The sequence below is a fragment of the Solea senegalensis genome, linkage group LG8, assembly GCF_019176455.1.
Source record: "Solea senegalensis isolate Sse05_10M linkage group LG8, IFAPA_SoseM_1, whole genome shotgun sequence".
In the NCBI taxonomy this organism is placed as follows: domain Eukaryota; kingdom Metazoa; phylum Chordata; class Actinopteri; order Pleuronectiformes; family Soleidae; genus Solea; species Solea senegalensis.
Window position 1 is genome coordinate 24,928,559 of NC_058028.1, and position 23,738 is coordinate 24,952,296.

The 23,738-nt window shown below is 39.9% G+C and overlaps 1 protein-coding gene across 2 annotated transcripts in view; it reads right to left on the reverse strand.

Annotated features, from left to right (window-relative positions):
- The window catches only part of LOC122773603 (ubiquitin-associated and SH3 domain-containing protein B-like), a 45,415-nt gene that overhangs the window by 7,267 nt on the left and 14,410 nt on the right, over positions 1–23,738 (reverse strand). The window contains exons 2-8 of one of the 2 annotated variants that reach the window (XM_044032383.1): positions 4,958–5,011; positions 3,823–4,009; positions 2,625–2,823; positions 1,451–1,620; positions 1,153–1,361; positions 285–429; positions 87–210 (exon numbers count right to left, since the gene is read on the reverse strand). In XM_044032383.1, the coding sequence (XP_043888318.1) occupies positions 87–210; positions 285–429; positions 1,153–1,361; positions 1,451–1,620; positions 2,625–2,823; positions 3,823–4,009; positions 4,958–5,011 (1,088 nt within the window). Of the gene's footprint in view, positions 1–86; positions 214–284; positions 430–1,152; positions 1,362–1,450; positions 1,621–2,624; positions 2,824–3,822; positions 4,010–4,957; positions 5,012–23,738 lie in introns of both variants that reach the window. The other variant, XM_044032382.1, reaches the window with a different exon arrangement.

Consider the following 23,738-nt stretch of genomic DNA (forward strand, 5'->3'; position numbering starts at 1 on the left):
TTTTGTTTTCTCATAATCTTCATTCAGTCCAATGTGAGAAACACCGGAGTGCACACGAACAGAGGGCATCACAGTGGGTGTTTCACCTTTACTGTCTGAGCAGAGGGTGAGCCAGTGTTTGCCAAAAACCACATCCATCCTCTCTCCGTGCCGGCAGACGAAAAGTGAGCGTTTGGACTGCCGTGGGTGACCGCCACTGATCCGCAGGACCTGCTGGGAAATAGAAACTCTTTTTTTAAATATATTCAATATTTAAAATGATGTGAGTTTGAATCAAAGACTACCTGCATTGGATGACAAATGAGACTGAGGCCGGGTGTGTCTCCAGGACTAGTGCTATCAGGGCGTCGGCTGTCCAGCAGTCCATCTAACATCCCTCGCTCCTTACTGGTCTTGTCACTGGGCCCACAGCTGAAGAAGGAATGGGAGCTGTGGTGGACAAGCAGAGGTAAGAGGACAAAAGTTTCCTTTTATTTATGCTATATTTCATATTCTGAATACATTAGAGCTAATTCATGGATTCATATATTATGAATGAATTACTGGTTCTGGTTCCTTTGCAGCATTTAACAAAGAAATCATTTAAACTGATTCACTTTGGTTTGTGGACAAACCAAGACGTGGGAAACACGGAAATACAAGTTTTTTGACATTTTATGAACCAAACAACTATTTGATTAATCGAAAAATAATCATCAGATTAATCTATAATGAAAAATAATCATTAGTTGCAGCCCAGGTATACTGTACATACTGTATACTGTCCTGTAAAACAGCCATGTTTTGCAAAATAATAATGAAAAATTAAGAATGTGTTTTAAATTCTGTTTTAAAAATTCCAGTCTTGGAAAAAAATTAATATTCCACAAATTCGGACAGTCAAAAATGTTCCTTTGTGATGGTGCATATACATCCATGCTGCAGTGGGATCTCTATTCATCCATACAGAAATGCTTTTCTGAACATCAGTGTCCGCAAATAACTGGCATGAAACCAAACTGTGGGGAAACACATTGGCTTTGGAATTTGGGTTTAAATATTAACCTTCCTAAGGGGTGACTTTAAATATTCTAAACCTCAAGGGAGCATGAATCTGATCAGCAGATTTCATTTCTTATGTTTACTAATTCACAAAGTCACAAATCTGCTCACCCGTGGAAGACCCAAGTGTCGGACTCATCGGCCAGGCTGACATAGTTCTCAGGCAGCAGTCCAGAAAGCCCTGTGGCCAGCGAGGTTCCGTACACCCAACCTTCACTGGTCCCACTCTGGTCCACTGGTGACATGAAGACAAAATCCCCAGGAACCAGCTCCAGCTCATCCTCATTCTGAGGCATGTAGGGATACATCACCTTCAGGGTCTGCAAACGAGACACGGAGAGGAGCTGACGTTAAGAACAAAGTCACATCGATACGCGTCAGTGCTGGCAGTATGAATAGCAGCAGCTACCTCATGGTTAGCAAAACGAATGTCCCGGGAGAACAAGACAGCCAACCAATCACAGCCCAGCTTGACCTCGATGCCCTTGGCCAGTTTCTCCAGTGATGGGAGGTGATCGCTGGGAAAGTTGTAGGCCAGAGTTACATGGAGCTGCTTCTTATGAGGCTCAACATGGACTTCTGAATGAGACAGGAGGTGGAGAGAGATGAGAGGTGAGATCATTCATGTCTGCTTTTAAAACCTTTTTACAGCAGATTTTTGCAGAAATGTGAGTAAAAAGGCACAATGCATAGTGAAGGGAGGATCAAGTGCAAATTAAATATTAAGACTTAAAATTCAAAATGTATTGATCCCACACTGAGGACATTCACTTGTTACAGGTGACAGATAGAACCCATAAAATAAAAGATTATACAACATAAGAGACCTATTACACACATGTATAATGCTTTTTTTTATATATTTTATTTTAATTTAGAATACGTTTATTGTTCTAAATGCTGTGTTAAATCAAATCAAACATTACACCGATAAAATGACCAAGTATATTGATAAAACAGGATGAAACAAGTTGCTTCAAATGACTTTAACACTATGAGTTAAAAGAATACTTAGGTAAGGTTGTAATATCGTATAATAATAATAATAATGATCTTATAAATCCAATCCTATCATTTTGTATAGTTATAATTCATAAGGTCCTGATTCTAAGAAAGAATCAATCATTTGTTTTCCCCACACAGAATATTATGACTCACAGTTGGATGACTAATGGCTCCAGCATGAAACCCTCTGTTAAAGAAACACTACCTAACTTTTGCTGGACGCACTGTCACTGTAGATAATTCCACCCTCACCATCTGCACATCTGCCTCTGATGACACATCATTAATCGGTTTTATACCATGACGCTCACGTATTAAAGAGGATTCATTCTAACGCTGACGCCTCCAATCTGATTTGGCCTGAAATACCATTTGGCTGTCAGTCTGATGCTGTGCTTGTGTTACAGAGACAGAGGAAGTGGGCGATCTATTAACCCTACATCACGACCAGCCACACCAGAAAAAAAGAGGTTTCACCACATGTAACATGACATACTCTTAACACATCACACAGGCGCAAAGACATGCAGCGCACATCTTAAATGTTGCATTGTGGGTATATTGCGTGTCCTTCCTACCTGCCTTCCCAGCAGCCTCTGTGGCAAAGTCGGCTGCAAACTGCTTGAGGACGTCGGCCACCTGTTCTTCCACAAAAAGGCCAATGAAGTTGGAGGACGTGTAGAGCTCCAGGGGCAGTGGGCTGGGGAAGCGACCTCGCCACTGCTGTACACTGGCCTGGAGGGCTTCACACAGGGCTTCTACTTTGTGGTCTGCACACTGTGTAGAGAAGTTTGTAATGTGATTTTGTTACAATCACATCCTGGTAACCATCAAAAAAATATGGGCCTTGTTCACACGTTCTTAAAAGGTTGCAGACTCCACATGCTGTAGTACATATGTTAGGCCTATATGTGGCACTGTAACGCTGCCACAGGAATACAGCTAGATACAGCTAAAGCTAGTGGGATTAAGACAGGTGGTGCTATGACATTGTTGTTTTCCCAAAATTGTGTATTGGTTGTATACATGAAAACACGAGAGTGGTGTTTTGAGATGTTTGAAATCAATCTTTGGCCAAAAAAAGCAGAACTTTTTTTAACAGCAAGGTAACACGACAAGACAATGCAAAAGCAACATATCACATCAAATATCTACATTTCTCTTATAAGGGTTATAAGGTCCATCCTGCTTATGACAAGGAATCAATTATTATGTAGGGAATTCTGCTGCCATTTCTGGAAGGAGGAGAGGACAAAAGAGAAAGTGACCATATCTCACACATACCATGTAGAGCGTTGCTGGTTAGTTAGTGATTTAGTTTGTGTTGTGTTGTAAGGGATGAGGATGTACATGTACAACTATAAAAGGTGCAGGAAACAGCCCTGCCTGTCATTCCGCCTTAATCCACCCATTTACAGGTGATAGAGGAAGAATGTAGCAATGCACAAACAAACGGGAATCAAAAAATAACCTTGTAAACCTGTGTGTAAACACAGCGGGAAGGATGCACATGTTGTGGTGATCAGAGCAGTGAACAGTTTTTCCAATTTGCTTACATGTTGTATTTATGAGATTATTAACCTCACATCGTGGGGAAAAAAATGGATTTGACTTTTTTCAGAGAGTGGTGAGTGGTTTGATTTCCACCTCTGTTGCTGTGAGAGTTTTGTGAATGACAAATTCAGATTGAAGCTGTCTCAGTAAATAGTGAGTCAAGCCACCTCGAACACTCGGCCTTCACTCACAATACTTCACTTGACATTCCTCTTAACTCACCATGAAGAACTGGCAGAGAGTGATGTGGGGAAAAATGTTGTGGGCTTTGTTTTTGCCACAAGTGACCCGGCTCTGCTGCCAGAAGTGGGAGAGCTGGTTCTGAAGTGGTCCACTGGGTCGTAGGTAGAGGACAAACTCCCTGGGCAGGGGGTCGTCCAGGAACGGGTCGTCCACATGGGAAAACAGCCTGGGGCAGCGATGGAGATGATTGGAATACATGGAAAGCAAATGACGTAGGCCTCTATTTTCAGTTTAATATACATTTAATGCAAATGATATTTACCATAACAGCTGGTGCCGCCAAGGCCTTCAGCTCATTTACAACTGCGTCAGTTTCTGTTTTAAGCAGAAATTCCTGCTGTTGTTTCTCTGTTTGACTTGTTTGTTTGCTGGTAACGTTTCCCTCGTCAACAGCAGTGAGAGCAGAGATTCTGAATGAATCATCTCCTTGGCTTTGATTCAACTTTTCAGAGCTTAAAGGCTCTACTATCATTTCAGGGGACTTAGTGCTGCAAAATAACTTTGCATACTGTGTGTGTGTGTTTGGATGAAGCCAAAAACAGGCTTTAATTATTTCTCCACTGCTTTGTGTGCCAATGCACTGTGTTTGGCCTTTTCACATTTTAATTAGTCAATTGTTATTTGTGTTGATGGATAATAATGCACTTTGAGGGTGAGCACTTTGTTGTGAAGTGAGACCTTTCAAATATTACATGGAGCCCAGATGTAATAAACACATGCACACAAGTTCAGAAATAAAGTGAAATGGACTGAATGAATTTCTGTATCCCCATGTTCACATGAAAACAATATTATATATAGAAATGATTAGATCCTCGTCTCTAATGATCAGAGTCGTGATTTCAGATTTCAAAGCGGGCCCTGACACTTTTCGCTGGTGTAATTCATTAATAACTAAACAACAATAATGACAAACATTTACTGAAACATTTACTCAAGTATTGCTAATGATTTACAGTACTTGTATGAGAAGCTACACCATGTGCAGGGTACGTGGGTATTCTTTTCAAATCTTGCAACAGCAGAGGGCAGTATAACCTACATGCTTGTGTGTGTGTGTGTAAAGTGTACTGTATGTGACCGTGCTGCATACACATTTGTTGTCTAAACTCACCAGTCACATGCTGCTTGCACACTCCGACCTCCTGTTGAAACCAGAGCTTTGAGCCTAAAAAACAGCAACACAGAGAGGAACAGAAATCAAACGAGGGCATCAACAACTCCGAGAACGTTCCCCCACAAAAGACTCCTCCACTTAAACAGTTGTAGGCGAGTAAAAGGAGAACTGTTCAGGTTCCACATCACCTTTGTGGAAACTCTGACTACATAAACAATTAGAGATGCAAGGGAGGGCCTAAAAGGAAGAGAATAAAATATACCTCGATCATACTGTACATAAGCAAAGAAGTAGGACAGAAGCAGCAGTTATCGTCCTGGTTTCAAAAGTAACTCAGTTTGAATGGAAGTTTTCTCATTTAATTTATAAGTAAACATATTCCTGAGGAGATTATGGTCTCAAACTCTAGTTTAAGCTCTTCTTCAGAGAACATAATGCCACATTTCTGACTTGTGTTCTCATTTAGTGGGTGTTTAAAACCTGACATTACATTACATTACATGTCATGTCATGTCATTTAGCAGACGCTTTTATCCAAAGCGACTTACAATGGAATTGAGTACAATCAGCGAGGGGTGGAATCGAACTTGCGACCATTGCGACCATGATGTTTTTTTGCACATAGGGTACCGGTCTTAACCACTGAGCCACTCCACCCCCATGTGGCACAGCACCCCCCATGACCCTCTGGTGGAGGATAAAGCGGTAGATAATGGATGAATGGATGGATGGATATTGCAGGTCAACTCATAAATTTCTACGTTCATTTCCTGAGCCTCATTTTATACTAAGGTACACCCCTGAGTCAGTTTTGAATTGCCCCCTGTGGACAAGGCTCTGGGAATTGAATTTGATTAACACCATTCCTAATTATCGGTGGTTGGTCTGTCCTGGGGTGGGTTTTTTGAATGATTAGTTCCTTCGCTCTTAGAATAATTATGCACACAGTTGTACCTTTATTGTCACAATTCAACTAGTCTGTCTAGTTCCAGGCTTTAAACTCTAAAGCGTCATCGAAGAAACTCAATAGTATTAAATGCCCTATCTTTGAGGAAGTACATTTTACTTCTTGAACCAGAGTGACTCTGAAAGTAGGTGGACAGTGTAGGCAGCACTCTATATGGATTACAGGTCAGAGGAGGTAACAGTTCCTCTTATGTGCCTACAGAGCAGCATTGAAGATGACATATGTATGTTTAACTTAAAGAGGAAGTTATAACAAGTGTGAAAGTGTGACTCATTTATCAAACTCAAATTATTCAAACTGAACATTCTGATTCAAATCAACATATTCACTTTCTCCTGATTTCACAAAAACACAAAAGGCTATTAATGGGAAAGACATCTCAATTTTCTTTGTCCCATGACTATTACAAACGTAATACATTAAGACGGATGAAGACCAGTTTCTAAGGAAGAAGCAAGGTAGACAAATAAAATCTATTCACGTCTGAACTTCCTTACCACAGCAAAACCTGGAGGCTTGGCTGATAAGGAGGTAATGGACGAGCACATCAGATTTTTCATATGAGAGCCACAGAATCTAATTATCCACTGCTGTGAAGATAAGAACTGTACATGCTAATGTGGTTTTCTCTCCAGGGTGCAAGCAGCTCCCTTAGTATGGCGTCAGTGCCAGAGTAGTGTGTGTGTGTGTGTGTGTGTGTGTGTGTGTGTTTGTGGGCAAACGTGATTTAATAAACATGCAGACTTGATGAGCTGGATAACATGACATGAAAAGGCTTAATTTGACATACTTGGATTAAAAACTTTGAAATGTGTATCTTATAGCAGAAGGCTTTAGCATAAAAGGCCAAATACATACAGGGTTTTCACAAGATTTAATCAACAGCCAAGAATTACTATACCAATAAATTAAAGTGAGACTGGCTGCTTGCAGTTCACACTCAACTTTGGCTGCTATTTCACTGATGAATTAAGTTTTGCTGTAGTCTCAGAGACAGTTGCACATCCATTTTCTACTGCTTCATCCTCCACATGAGGGTCATGGGGGATGGAGCCAATGGTGGCGTACAACATGTACAGGTCACTGGTCCATTGCAGACAAAAAACCTCATGATTTAGAGTTTACAATTAGCATAATGTGTACATGTATTTGGACTGTGGGAGGAAGTACGCAGAGGGATCAAAACCTGCTAGTCATCGCACCGCCGTGGGGCCGACAGCCAGTTGTTTCATAGCTAATTAAAGTCACTTTCAAAGAGGATTAAAAAGAAACACCAACATCCACTAATATCTGGCTGTGGTCTTCAGTGTGAAAATGTGAAAGCGGAACAACAGATGGGAGAAAAGTTTTGCTTTCTTTTTTTAATTGTATGAGCAATGTTTGCACCTTATAAACCTCATGTGTTTGTACATGAATTCTGTAAAACGATCACTAGCCCTCTCAAAAACTTCTTGACCAGAGAAGAAAAAGATGCCTCTGCAGTGGAGACACCTGAAAGCAGAGGGGAGTTTGAGGTGACGAATACACCACTGAATAATATTCTCCTGGACAAGGAAGCAAAACAAAAAGCTGCAGCCACAGATGGCGAACACCCTCTCTGTCCCTGTCATTCACATTGGCGGTGGTTTAAGGTAGAAAATGTTTTTACAGTGCTTTATTGTCTCCTCCATTACTCATCATGTCATCATTCTCTGCTGCTGGTTTACTTTGCCTTTCCATCTCCACCTGTTGCTGACACATGCTGAAAAATAATCAAACAGGTTCAGTCTTTCTAAAAACAGCAGCAGGACAGTTTTGTGTGTCCATGTGTATGAACGCAGCGCAGCTAAGCACAGCTTCTTATTTCCGTGTCTCAGAATCTGTGGCAACCACTCTCATACAGAGCAGGGAACACGCTTAACTTGGAATGTGGAATGTGAAGATTGATTTTCACTGGTCGTATTCACTCAAACGTGAATCACCATCTTGGTGGCTTACCTTGTGCTTAAAAACCTGCAAACATGCACTCATTTCCATTCTTAAAAAGAAATGACATTACATTTTGACATTTTCTGATTAATATAGTGTGTAGAAAAAGGACATGAAAAGTGTCCAATTCAGTCAGACAAGTCATTACAATGCTAGAATGCATCACAATTGGAGCGCTATATAGTTTTGGCGTCCAGGCACCGACTTAATCACTCCCCACATAAATGCATACAGGTGGATGCTGGACTTAAAGCACGAGCAGCATCACCAGCGCAGGGTAGCAGTGGCAGTGGCAGGCTTAAATACCCCGCCAGTCTGAGAGGGAGTGAATGGGAGGTGTGTCTAATGGATATTAAAGGCACTTCACGTTGACTGCCTGCTCGCATCATTTGTCCAAGTTAATTTAATAATAAGCTCTAGCTGAAGTTTTGTCAGAAAGACTGTTCTCCTCACACACACACACACACACATGTTGCTGTCATGTCCTGGGGTCCTCAGCAAAAAGATCAGCTGTTCATCAGCTGATCTTGTCTGTCCAATAGCACAGCAACACATCTCTTCCTGCTTTAGTCCATTCATGCTGCTGTAACGCACGCCCTCCACCTCCTCATCACTGCAAACTCTTCACAGTACCATCAGTCTTCATCCTCCAAATCATCAACCACCATCAGTGTCTGGACTCACAGAACACATTTAGCTGCTGCTGCTGCTGCTCAGACCAGATGCCCTCTCAACATCTCCCTGCCAAGTCCAAGTGCTAAAGACATAATCGGCACAATTCATTTTCTACAGTCTGTAATAAATCATTATTATTCATTCACGGGTCTGACTGAAGTGTGCTTTACAGCATTAGACATGGGGAATTATTGTATGAAAGCAGAAGGTGCATGGTGAATATACAATATTCATTCTTCTCTGGTTGGAACATGCAGCAGTATGATTCAGACCTTCATGGAACACAACATTCCAAACCACAAAGCATCCCACTGAGACTGATAATCTCTTTTTTTACGGGAGGTATCACACACAAAAAAGTCACAGACATAGAGAGACAAAGGAAACGCAAAGAAGAAAACATTCAGAAAGAATTCTACTCAATGAATCATTGAACAAAAACATTCTTCTTTCATTCTCACTTTAAGGGTATTCAGTGATATAAAACCACTAAGTTAAAAGTCTAAAGATCACATAAATAAAAAGACATAACAGGTAAGCTAAAAGAAAAGAAGAAACATTAAAAGCACAAGTAAAGGCCGAAAATATGTTGTATGTGGTTGTTCTAAAAATACAGTACTGTTCAAATGTTTTACTGAAGTAAGTAGGCTTTCACAAATATCACCTTTTTTTAAATTTCTTTCAATTGACAAAACACAATATATTCTTACAGGTCGACTAGCACAAAGTCAGGGAGTATGTAGGATTATAGTTAGGTGTATGACTAAATAATTCTAACAGGTCACACAGGTGCTGATGATCATCATTTTCATCGTGCTTAGTTTGAAACACAGTCATTAAGTGAATCAGACACAGCTGTGTAGGAGGCTTAAAAAGTGGGTGTGGAACAGCCAGACTCAGACAAGGTGAGGTTGTGAAAGACAGTTTCATGTCACATACAATATGGCAAGACTGAGTACTTTATAGAATTTATATTTGGGAATACCTTTTTTACTTTACGGCAATAAATCCACATTTATTATGGTTGTATATAAAAGTTGTATATTGCAACTAATTGAATCCCATGACAGACAAGGTGTCTCTTTATTTTCAGGTGATCAAAAACGTCTAATTCCGTTGCTTCAAAGTGCAATTTCGATTTGAACACAATTAATTGTTCAGCCCTGCCACGAATGATTAAAAAATAGTGATGAAACAAATACAGATCAGGCAAAAGACCTGGCCCTCCTTTTGTTTTTTTAAGTCAGAGAGAGAAACAGGTTTGCACGCACATAGAGACCACATGCAAAGCATTTCTAACCAGGCCAAAAATAAACCCACCCAGACTTTTTCATGCGAGGCAATCATTTTTTTCACTATACAGCAGTTTTGACCACAGCAGAGACACCAGAGTCAGCTCACTGTAGTGTGGCTGCTAGACGACTGCTTGGGTTTTCACTAAGCTAAGCTGCTGTGTCCCACAGGTGCAGACCTACATACCACTGTCTACAACCTAAGTGAGAGAATCAGGGACAGAATCAGAGACAGAGAGAGAAGTGGTAGATGATGGAGGAAGGTAGATGGTAGATGATGGAGGATGTTTTTAGAAGGGACCTTAAACCACTTCAACACACACGCACACGCACACACAAACACACACAGGGTGCACAACTATTCTTGTTAGAATACTGCTTTGACTTTCCTTCATTAAGTCAGCCAGTTGTTGGTTATTAATAACCAACACTAACTAACCCACACTTCACGGTCACGTTTCATACCAGAAATCCTGACCTTTCAGTCTCTGTCTGTCAGGTCATGAGTGGAAGCACAGTTATGGTGGACGGACTGACTGGTTCCCTGTTTGTCAAGACAAAAGAGGAGCTCTGAAGAAAAACAACACAAGCTGTGTCAGCAGTGACTATAAATGTAAACCATGGACATTAGACACGAGTGGTGGGGAAAAACACCCAATTCTTGGATGCATCAAAACTCTCTCTTGAATGCTAATGAATCACTGCAGGTAAAGTCAATCACTGGAAAATAAGCAAAACGATCCCAGCAGGCACCAGATAATAGCCGCTCAGCTGTTAGCCGCAGATTTCGGCTCCAAGCGGACTTAAAACACACCGGCGGCTCGTTGTTTACTGTGTCCGACATCTAGGCTCTGGTTTCCAGTTTCTGGTCTCTACTTTTACCGTGCCAATGTATCCGAATTGGATCATCCAAATTTGTTGTACTTTTAGTTAAACGGTGATGTATTTCCCAAATAATTAATATATTATTGTTTTAGTTCAATGGTTATTTATTTTATTATAAAGACCATATTTATTGTTTTAAAATATTATTATTTAACATATCTTAATTTGAACATTGCTGTTTTATCTTATATTGTGTCTATTTTGTACCGTTTGTGTTGCTCTGACTTTCAAAAATAAATCAGAAAAAAAAACCTCTTGAGTACTTAAGTAGTCTTTTCACTGCATACTTTTTAACTCTTACTTAAGTAATTATTTTTAAGTAATTAGTACTTTTACTTCTACTTGAGTAACTATTCCCTTAAAGTAACAGTACTTTTACTTGAGTCATTTTTGTGGCTACTCTACCCACCTCTGCCCAGTGTGTGGAAGCTTCTCCAGCAAAATGCTGCTGAATCAGAGTTTGCTCGTGCCTCTGTCCTGTTCTATTGTGTCTGAGGAAGTTTACACCCTAAGCCAAACTCAGGAAACACACTGATGAAAATATGAACAATAAATTGTTCATTTAACACTTACACTTACAATACTGGGGCTAAATACTGTAGTTTTCCACTGTCATACAGTAGCATACATGTTAACGTCCATGCCCAGGATGTCATCTTCTTACCCTAGAACTATTTTTCTCCTAGCACGAGCCTTTTAGCACGATCAAATGGACATTCTGCCATCATCTGTCACTGTGTATGCTGTATGTGTTGCTGTGTGAAAGTCAGTGGAAATCTTGACATAGCAACAGTAACTAAAAGGTCAAGGAAAACTTGGTCAGGGCTGACTCAGTCTTCAGGCACCTGAAAGATTTTGGGCAAAACACAACAAAAATCTCCTTATAACATGTAATAAGTAGACTAATAGTCGTATTGTAATCATGTATTTGCATAAATCCCTAAACGTGACCCTGCCCTCTTGAGAAGAATCCCATTTTTGAACAAGATTATTAAAAAGAATAAAGAATAATAAATAAAATAAATAAATAAATACAGTATAGGAATGAGTCAAAGTGATGGAATTGGTGAGTAAAATGTAGTTGCAGTAAAAAATTAAATGCACAATTCTTTTCCATGGGCTGCGCATAATTCACAGCAACACAGACGGAGAAAATGACCTTTCACACAGTTTCAATGTCTATATCTGCCAAACATGTCATAAACACACACTCTGTACACTCTGTACAAGCACATTCTCTTGTCTTGAATACACATAATAATGTGTAGAATATAATTCTACACATTACATTACACACACCACACATCAGGAGCAGCAGAGCAATGAGAGGCAACAGAGCCAAGGTCGCTGATGTTGCTGACAAACATATTTCAGAATGAAGGTTGAGTTAGAACGTTAGGAAATGGACATAAAATTAAGTAAAGTCACTTAAAGCTGCAGTGCATGACTTTAATGCTATGCTTCCATCATTGGCACGGTTTGGTATAGTACAGTTTAGAATGGGAAAGTCCTGGGTCAGGTTTGAATTTTAACTGTGCCTGATGGCCGCATTAGCAAGTTACGTACTGTGACATCGTAGCACTTTTCTGTCTGATGGCAAAGAAAGGAACCGTTATGGCTGGATATTTTGCTACGATTCCTAATGCTAACACAAAAAATATGGTCCACACTGTACCAAACCAAACCGAACACTGTGGAAACATGGCTCTAGTGATTTGTTTTTTATTATTATTATTGTTGATGTTATTCTGCCTGTGTTTGGTATTTGTGAACAGAAACCTTCTAACATTATTAAAACAAGTTTACAAGCATCAAGGAAGCTGCAGAAACCAACATGTTATAAATGTTAAATGACGTGGAATGCTTAAATGTTTCTCAGGGCATTGGGGCTGATGCTCAGTGAACAGATGAGTCATCACTGGGTACATGTGGCTGGCACAATGGGCTCATAGCTGGTGAAAACCAAACACTGCCTTGTCTGCCACTGTGAGACCACTGCAGGTGGCAGCAGCAGCAGCAGTGGCTCCATTTACAGAGGCTGTAACAAGGCTTTGTGACTTTTAATCACTGTGTGAAAGAATCCTGATGTGATGTCTTCATGTGTTCACAGACTAGGACTGAAACAACACAGCATCATGAGGAAAGATAACCAATCCAAAACAAACCAGAAACCCTACATTAGGGAGGCTGAAGAACAGGAAGTGCACAGTTTTTGAATTTAAATGAGGCCTTACTTCAGCACACAGGGATTTTTTGTAATGACTTCCCTTAATAAATAGATGATTGAAAAATCTCTTCACCTCTTACAGGTGTTGACCTTGTTTCAGTAGAAATGTTGCACAGAATCAAGAAGCGATATTTTCACAGAGATGTGAATGAATTCACTCCAAATCCGAATGTCAGATATGATTTTCAAATCAGATCAGTCCTGGATCAAACCTGAATCCCATATATGGTCATGTGACACGAGTACAAATGGCCATTTTGGAAACCAATCTGGCTTTTTGCTTGTCGGGAAGTGTGGAAAGTCAAACAGTGATGGAGGAGAGTGAACTTTGCTTTTAAATAACGATGAATGTGAACTGTCTAATCTCTGTATTGAGTCAGAATTGAATGGACATTGAAAAATGTGGCTGTTAATGACAGCACAAAAATCACTAACTTAATCGATAATCGATCAAACCAAAATCTTATTAAATCGGGATCTTGAGAATCATATTGAAGTAGAGTTAGGAAATCAGTAGCCAGATAAAGCCCTGAAAAACCACTGTGTCCTTTAGCTTCCCACAACTGTGGGTTTTTGCTTCATACAGCAAAACCTGAGCATGTCAAACATGTCGATTAGAGGCTGGTGTGGACTCAAAGAGAATACTATTTCACACTACAATGAGTTATTTGGGGAGCGAGTACATTTCAGTGGAATCATGAAAGAAATGAAACCTAACATGTTCAGAGCAGAGGATGACAGCGCAGCCTGGCCTGAGGTGTGGCCATCAGAGTAGAGAGTAATGATCAGTGGAGCAGAGAGCTTCCTCACTACAGCCCCACAGGCCAGCTCGTCACCACTACCTCAGCCTTCGTGATGACAGTGCAACTCTGCACAACACACACACACACAGCTCTTGACACTCTGCTCAGTTTGAGCAGGAGTCAGCGGCTTCGGGCAGAAAATCAAACTGGAACGTCGTCAGAAACATCTTTTCTTTTTCTGATTCAACCAGGTTTATTCAGAAATGAGAACAAATAGGTATCGTCTCTGTCATCTCATACTAATTTTAGTGGCTGTATTTTTAGTTAGCTCTGCATCCCAAAGATAGTTCTACACAAGTTGCCGCAAAATTATGGACTAGAAAATGACAGACCATCTACAGTGACGAACACGGACCATCAAAGTTAGCTTTGATGCTAAATGGGCCACACTGGGTGCATCTGTGGTATGTGGCAGCTGATCTACTGCGGCTGCTGTTCACACAGGGAGAGTCTCTGTTGTGTATATGCTGACTCTGTTTCATCTGTTCTGCCAGACGTCTTTGGCAGCCACGTGGTTTGATGATTGACAAAAGGGGGGAGAGAGAGAACTGCATTGGAAAAATAGCACCTTAACTGATCTCCTTTATCTATAAATTGAAACTACAGCCGATGTGTCATCTCTAGTTTGATGATATAGTCAAATTCCAGGACTTAGTAAGGAGGTGTGCATCTTTGGTTTCTGCAAATATTTTACAATAAAATGAATAAAGGACTGAGTGAACCGCAAAGGGCTTTTACTTCTAAACTGGTACAAAAAGTGTTCCGAATATTTTGTTTGTGACACAGAAACGTCACAAACACAGTATATATGTAATTTTAGGAGTAGTTTTACTGCAACATACTTTTACTTTTACTTGAGTATATATTTGAAGAAAGAACAGTACTAATATACTTTTAAATACTCTAAAAACTAAATACAAGGACTCAATCCACAGCTGCACGTGTCGGTCATGGGTTCAGTCAACCGATGAGATGCTTGAGTGCTTTTACTTTGAAACAGGTGCGTAAAGTGTTTTGACCTGTGCCACAATGACAGACATTGACATTGTCTTGACTATATTTACTTACACAGGATAATGTGTATAAATGTCTATATAGCTTTTTTTACTCTATCTCTTGTTTACATAGTAATTTGCTTCATAATTTATCGATATATTTTATTTTATGCTTGTATTTAATGTTAAATGTTACTTTAGTTCTTCCATTTTTGAAATTCCTTTAGCTTATATGTATACACCGTAGGGGCAGAGGGAAACGCTATTTCAATTCAATGTATGTCCTGTACATGCAGTGAAATGACAATAAAGTTGACTTTGACTGTGGTGAAAAATCATTTCCGAGAAAAAGATAGATGACACTTCTATTACCAAGAAGATCTGTGGTTCTTCACTCGTGTTCGGCTGCGTATGGAAGTTTGTTGTATCTACCAAACATGAAAGCTATGTTGCCGTTTGATTTCATCATTTTACTTCATTGTGAACTGTCAAATCTGTGTATTTAATTAAGGCTTGAATGGACATTGAACAATGTGGCTGTTAAGAAGTTGCCATGCAATTTCTTTCATTACAGGTGTAGTTCATTTTATCAGCATCACCACCTTCATTTTTTAACATAAGGACAACCTCTTAGATAAGAAGTGAAATGTTTTCAACTAATGTAAATGTATAATGGAGCTGAAAATAAAACAACAGGATTTTACCTTAATGTGTTTCATGAAAATCGTTCAGGAATTGGTATCAAGCTCCAGCTCCATTAAAATTGTTTCCTTGGGCAGTGTGATCTCTATTATCAGTGTAACATGTGTGTGTTAACCTAAATTAAAAGCAAGGCGTTCTGCGACCCAGTTGCACATGTAACCGGTGTGGACCTGGCATTAGAAACAGCAGTATACAGATCTCAGGAGGCTTTTAGCAAGGTGGGCGAATGCTGTTCTAGCCTGTAATAAATGTTGTACACTACGGTAATCTATACACACTTCACCCTCTACATTCTGTGTACCAGTCTTTGGTTGACACAGTCCTCAGCCTTCATCTTTGCTCCACCAGGTGGCTCTCTTATCAGGTTCCAAGGGCATTATTGAGCAGAGATAACAACACTGACATTATTCAATGAAACGGGTTAACCAATGCAATAAAATGTCAGACTTTTTAAAGTCCAACATCAGCCACATGTGTTGAACGCGGTTAGTTACCACTCCCTGTGTCCCTACAATAAAACAACTACACAGCTGCTTCACTTCCTGACAGTCTTAAAAAAAACAAAAAACTCTTAACCTCTTCACCTGTGGGGAAGTAGAGCAGTGTGGGCTGAGAGCTGACTGAATAAAAGGCTTTTGTAGCAAAATGTCCCTTGATGACGATTTTCTCCATCACTAATGAAAACAGCGTTGGTGCTCGGCTGTACATGCTCGCTCATCAAACCCTGTGAAACATCACAGTACGTGCAAACCTCACTATCATTTTTGGACCATAAACATCTGCTGTAGCTGAAGCAACAGTTTATTTCTGAATATTTTTGCCTCCTAACTGACACATCCAGGGTCAACGTATCGTCTTTTTCATTATCAGTTATTGTGAGAAAACCGCTTGCTGGTTCTCACCCACAGAGATGTGAAAGCACGTTTTCCATCCAGAGAGATCCTCTGTTAACAGCTCGAGTCACACAAGAGACAGGAAGAGAAACAGACGAGCAACTCGCCCACGCAACACAGCGCTGCGCAGACCTGTACATCAGACCACATGTAAGGTTTTAACTACGCACATTTCAGCATGGCCTATGGAACATTACAGGAGTCATTAATGAAAGTATATTGGAAGTGTTTTTTAGGTTTTCGGTAGAAAGAACCTCCTCTAAACATTATCTGTGTAAATATACTGTATCATCTGATTTATTTATATTTAATGTACATATACTTTATTTTGTCTTTGGTCCTATAAAGGACTCATAAATATGGTCAATCAAAACAGAACAGCATAGTTAAAGTACTGACACACAGTAGGGCTGGGCGATGTACCAGTAGTAAGAGTTATAACGATATATTTTGGAAAGAGATATGTAGTTGAGACAATATCGCCATACCGGTATATTATATATTATTTTTATGTTGCCTTGAGAACACTATTTAATAACGCTGACTGCTTCTCTCTGAGCCTACAAGCCTAGTTCAGCTGCTTCAGATGAAAACGTGGCGGACATGGTGCAGGTGGAGAGTGAGAAGTTGGTGGCTAAGAAAAAAGAATAATGGCGCTGTTATTTTCCTAAATAAAATGTGTACTTTTACAATTTTCTTAACCATCTTCGTTACTCGTTAATACGAATAAGTTGAGCTGTTGTTGCTAGTTTTTAGCAGCACCAGCTGTTACCCGCTCAGGTGTTAGCCGCAGATCTCGGTGGCTAAGTGGACTTAAAACACATCAGCGGCTTGTTGTTTACCGTGTCCAACACCGAGGCTCTGGTCTCCTATCTTCGGGTCTCTGGTGTCCTGTCTTCGGGTCTCTGGTCTCCTGTCTCCGCGTTTCTGTTGTACACTCCGGACACCGGGTTTCAGCTATCAGCAGTTTCAGCTGTCAGCTGAGCGGCCAACCGGTGAGCTAGCGAGCTAACCCGTTTTGTTCAAAATATTGTTATAATATCGCATCACCATTCGAACAAAAAATATTGCGATATCAGTTTTGGTTCATATCGCCCAGCCCTAACACACAGTCAGCACTTTATCAATTTGTGAGCTGGGCACAGGAGTTGTTGGTCCACTGTTGCCTCCACCATTGGACGTATATGTGTTATGTGTAAGTAACATTACAGTTACTTACTGTACAGCTTACTTACAGCTTTAGACAGTGTCTAAAGCTGAGACAAAGCAGCACAGATATTTTTTAACATATCCTTAAGCAAGCATAAGACTTTATCAGGGTAAGCTTTTAATAAGTGGCTAAAACCTGTTTTTCCTTGTGTCCCCTCTGGCAACCGTGTTTTCAGTGAGTGTCTGCATCTCCATCAGGTTACTGGTGGACAGGGCAGAAACAGCACAGAAAACCCTGAACTATCCCTTTAATCTGTCCCTATCTGGCTATAGATACTGTACATTTCTAGCATCAGGCTCTAAATGACGTACCATACTGCTGAGGGCATTAGTGTAGCTTGAGCTAGAAACACTTGTCTGTCTGCTGCTGTGTACAGCTGTATATTTCTTTCCAGTGAGGATATTTATATCATAACACTCAGTGTATAAGCTGCACATTTCCCATGTATTGTAGAATAAGGTTGAGACTCATAAATGAATGTTTTTCATTTAGAGGACAAAGATCAGATTAAATGGCTTGTTAATTAAAAAATAAATAAATAAATAAATCTCTCAACCAGCTGTCACTACCAGTTGTCTTGCTGGTGACAGCTAATTTTGGTTGCTCTCAGCCTCTCCCTGCATTGTCTGACAACTGCTCAAAATTAATTTGTTTCGCCTGCTCCCACAGATTAATGCAACACATGTGAAAGCAGGCACTGATAGCATCACACCAACTGCACTCACACCAGCTGACACCGGCATTTTAAAGTTTTCAATTTGGTCCATTGGTGGACATGACGCAGTAAGACCTACGAGAGGCTTTTAAAAAGACAGGTCAGGATTTTTCAAGTGTTGTTGTGTGAGGTACTGACTGCCCAGTGTGTATCACTTTGTAAACCAACGTTTTGTGTCTTTGGTGTTTGAATTTCTTCGTATGGATTTATCTTGTTGACACAAACCTTCCAAAAGAGGCAGCAGTAGACAAGCAGCTCTCGAAACCTAAATAAAACGGCAGATTACTCTAGTGCAGAAATGTGAGTGGTTTTAAAACCTTTGCCGTCTAACTGGGAGATAAACCATCAAACACATCCTGAAGATGTAGACTTAAGCAGCCGTGGATATTATTAGGTGATTATTTTGTTAATTAGTTAAAATATAATCTGCCTTGCCTTGTGTCACTGCTGACAGCCATGTTTTTAATGACAGGGAGGAGATAGGCTGGGGGAGAGAAGACAGATCTGGAGAGGGAAAGGGTGATTAACTCCAGAAGAAAGCAGTAATGGAACATTCCAGATACCAGCAATGTAACTAAGTAACTAACTAGTATTATTTATGATGGTTCTTGGTGCAGGGGTCAGTGCTGACTATGTACCTCATACACCGTCACTTCAAAAAGGCCTGAATTATCCCTTTAACAGGATAGCCACTCAGTTTGGTCCACTGGTAGACATAATGCAAATCAGATCAAACTAAACACACACACACACACACACGTATGTGATAACTGAACTCTGTTGGTCTCATGTTGTTTATCAGCTGTCCAGAGCTGTCACAGACCATGAACTGGCCCACCCATGTTAGAGGAAACACACACATGCACGCGCACAAACACGCACGCGCACACACACACACACACACACACACACACACACCACACACTCACGGGAAGCCACGTTCAGCTGAGCACTTCTGTCACTGTGGGAAATCCCATGGCTCTTTGTCCTCTGACTGCATGCATCCTCACACTTCCTGTTTACAAATTTGACAACACACACAGTCACAAAGAGGCACACACGTTAACGACCACACACACGTGCGCGCACCACACACACACACACAAACACAGTCATATACACAACATGTGAGCAGAAACAGATTCATAGGCAGGTCAGTACAGTTTCCACTGTGGTCTGTCTCTGTCTGTGTCAGTCTCACCGTGTCACTGATTTAAACACTGAAACAGTAGAGGAAGTCAATGAAAGACAAGGATCTTATACAATGCTCCTGAAACCTTTCGGGGCCGTGCATGTGTGCACTGTGAACAGTTACGTAGAGCTGAAACAATTAACCGATTAACTGATTATTAATCGAATGCTAAATGAATCAACAACTATTTTGATAATCGATTCATCGGATTAAAACAAGATTTCTGATTGTTTAAGCTTCTTAAATGTGAGTATTTTCTTCATTTCTTTGGTCTCTAAGAAATCATTAAACGTTCATCATTTTGGTTTGTGGACAAAACAAGACGTTTGAGAACATCATCATTTCCAGGTTTGAGAAACACCCATCAACATTTTTTAAGGTTTTCTCATATTTTATGGACCAAACGATTAACTGAGAAAATAATCAACAGATTAATGGATTATGAAAATAATGGTTAGTTGCAGCTCTACAGTTGAGGGATATCACAATGTAATGTACTGTATGATACAGATACCTATATCACAGCCTTGACTTTTGATTGATATCAGTCCAATATAACCTTTTTACAAAAAAGAATTGGCTTTTTTTGATACACGCCTCTGTCGATAGCCTAAGCTCAGTGTTATTTATGGTTTTTGGATCATTTCAGATTTTGTTTTTGTCTTTCTCTGATTTTATCTGCCCAGTATTGAACTGATGCTGATACTGGATCTTGTATCCGCCCATCCCTAGAACACTTGTATCACAACATCGCAACACAATGGTATCCAAAGGGTGATTCTTCCATAGATTTATTTTGTTCAGTAAATCTTCTACCTTCTATCCTAAACTAACAGTAAGATAGAAGGTGGCAGAAATGCCAACTGTTTTAAAACACCAAGAAGAAGAAATAAATAATTTGAGTCTTGTGGATGTACGCTACACAGATTTAGCCGGTCTGCTAAATCTATTATTTCTTTTCTTTAATCTAGCCTGAAAACCTACCTGTTTGCTACTGCGTTTAAATAAAAATGAAATAATCATCACTGCTGCACCTCAGCCATAACTGCAACTTTTAGTTTCTTTCTCTATTTCTTTTAGTTACCTCTTTAGTGACATTTCTTTATTGTGTTGTATTGTGAAGCTGCTGCTGTATTTGTCTTTCTTTTTATTCTAAAGCACTTTGAAATGCCTTGTTGTTGATATGTGTTATATAAATAAATATTTATTTGCTGATCAACCCATAAGTCAAAAGTTATTCTTAAAAATACAAGTAATATTTCTGCATTCAAATATCTAAAAACAACAACACTAACATGATGTTATATTAATATTTTGTACATACATTTACTAAGACATTTCCTGCACACTCTGCTTTCACTTTTGGGGCAAACCCTCTCATGTTGATGTCGATGTGGTGAAGACAACAATTCTCATGATTCTATGCTAGGTGTTTTTGCTACTGCTTTGATTAAGAGATCCCTAGCAACAGACATGACATCCCATGTGTTTAATAATGGTTTATTAATATCTGTAAAAAATTGAAATACACTTGATGAGGCCATTTATTACAACTTATAAAAGCCTTAAAGGAATACTTCACCGATTTACATTTTTACTTTGTGGGGTAGTATTTATAAAGTGTGCTTTCCAACCTCAATTTCCCCTGAGTTGAGTAATATCTTCAATGTTTTTTTTGTTACGTGCCCACCAGTGACACTTGGTCCTGTTAGCGTAACTGTTAGCAAAGATGGCGGACACTGTTTACAGTCTGGGAATGAGGTCCTGTTCACATACGAGTGGGTCTAAAAAGTATGGAATTAGCGTTGCACTTTCAAGCCTCGGACCAAGTGTCAAAAAAGAATGAAGATGTTTCTCGACTCAGGGGAAACTGAGGTTAGGAACCAATTTTTCAAAAACACTACCCCTATTCTAGTAATACAAAGTTAAACGCAAATCGGTGAAGTATTCCTTTAAGTGTCGTGCCTTGTTATAAAGTAATAACCAGTTGACCTCATCATCTACAACACACACTAGAATGACTGCCTTGCGGTTGGTTGCCTCTGCCAACTAGTGAAGAAGCAGGAAACACTGTCACAGTCTCCTCCTTTGTTCCTGAGTTATGGCACTGCACAATGACCAGAGAAGCGGATCAAGCAGAACATTATAATGTCACAGTAAAGCTGACCTATTTGCTATGAAATGTAGTCACATCATTTAATCCAAAATTTGTCATGATTCCAATGTGAACTGTGACCTTTTCACCACCAAAATCTAATCAATTCATTCTCCAGTCAAGCAAACATTTGTGCAACAAAGTTCCCTGAAGGCGTCCATGCTCACGAGAAAAAAGGACAGATGGACGTGCAGCATGTCTCCAGCCACGGCTGTTATCAATGCAGGCCTGAAAAACTCACTATGTACTGTAGCCTGGTTACAACAAGAGAAAACCCACTTCCTTTAAATGTAATTGTTCAATGTTGCCTCTCGTGTTTTTAATCATCAAGGTCTCAAGTGAGTTTCAAAACAACAACAGCAAGCTACTGTATGAGTAAGATATATCAAAACAAGGAAGTGTAACATTCACCTAAAATATATAACCTGGTGAACAAGAAATACCGTGTGGTGATATTTATTATCCTAAATATATAAAAATACTGATATTAGTGTAGTTAATGTGAACCAGCAATATTGCATATTTGAGAAAAGAAATCTGAATTATGTTCAGGGTTCCCACACCTTGGTTGAAATTCAATGACTTTTCAAAGACTTTCCAGGGCCACTTCCCTTCAATTCAAGGACCAAATGTGCTGACACAGTTTAACATCTGCATCTGGACAAGTGATTGCCCTTTGGATCTTGGGCAAGCCAGTCTTATTATGGCTTATTATTAGTCTTATTATCAAGCCAGTCTTGGTCATTTTGTTTGGTGAGACAGAGATGTTGGAATTCTCATTTGCTCTCTCTTGCTTAACGTTAGTCGCTCATTGTTCTGCATGGAATCGCACGTCAACAGCAGAGAGAGAGAGTGGACAGTGTCCACAACACCGCTAGTAATAATGACTCGTCGTTTGCTCTGCGTAGGCTTAGTCTACGTACATCAAGCAATGCAGGGCATGAAACAGTAGGTGGCGTCGTAACAAACATCAGCGGTGGGAAACATTTACCTGTATATCAACTTCACAAAATGCAAACACATTCAATGACCCATGTCTATTTAGGTTGATTTTTAAAAAGGTTCAAGGATTTCAAGGACCTGTGGGAACCCTGTTTGATATGATAAAGCTACAGAGAAATCTGAACACGGATCTGTGTGTTCCACCATCTTGCAGAACCACCATTACTGCGGTGGCAGGTCCAAGTGACTCATCACCTGCTGACAGTAATGGCAGCAAGAGAGTCAGATCACACAGTGGCCAACATTATGTAACATTATTCACATTCTAAAAAATACTGTTGTGACAATAGGGTGGTCATCTGTCTATAAGAAAACACTTCTCAATTGATTTAACATCAGTAACCGTCTGTCATCTCAAATATGAACCCATTTATAGTTAAATAAAGCATTGCATGTATTGTATGGAGCCAGAACACTGACATTAAGTTTAGGCACTGAAAATAAAATTTGTCAGTGTAGAAAAAGTTGTATTGACACTAAAACAAGTATTGGCACTGAAAGATGCTCCATTGAAAAACAAAACACAGGCATTAAAAATCAATACAATATGACATGTAATGTCAGTGATCTGGCAAGGACACCGTGTGATTGACAACAGGGTACAAGCCAAAGGACTTGACGGGAGGTTTCAAAACGGCAGCTCACAAACTAATGGGTGACATCACAATGAGTTGCCACTCACTGGATATATCCAGCATCTCAAACGAAAGGGTAAATGCTACACATCGAAAGAATGAAATGTAAATATTTATGACCTTCAATACACAACATTCCTGCACTCAGCAGAACTTGCAGCCCGTCATGTTTGTTCATGGTGAATAAGCTGCTTTGGTAGCTGAGGTAGTATTAGCAGAAACAGTGCATGTTTGTTCTCACAGACTTTGTTTCTATACTAAGCCAGCATTGTGCTGTGTGTGGCAGTCAGGGATACAAACTTCCGCCCTCACAATAATAGAACTGATAATCTTTTTCCTGTTTTACTGTACATTGTTCCAGCGAGTCGCCAGCAGCTAGACAAACACTCACACAGAACGTGCACCACACAAGGAATTTAAGCTGCTGATACTTTCATGTCACGAAAAACATTAAATATAAAG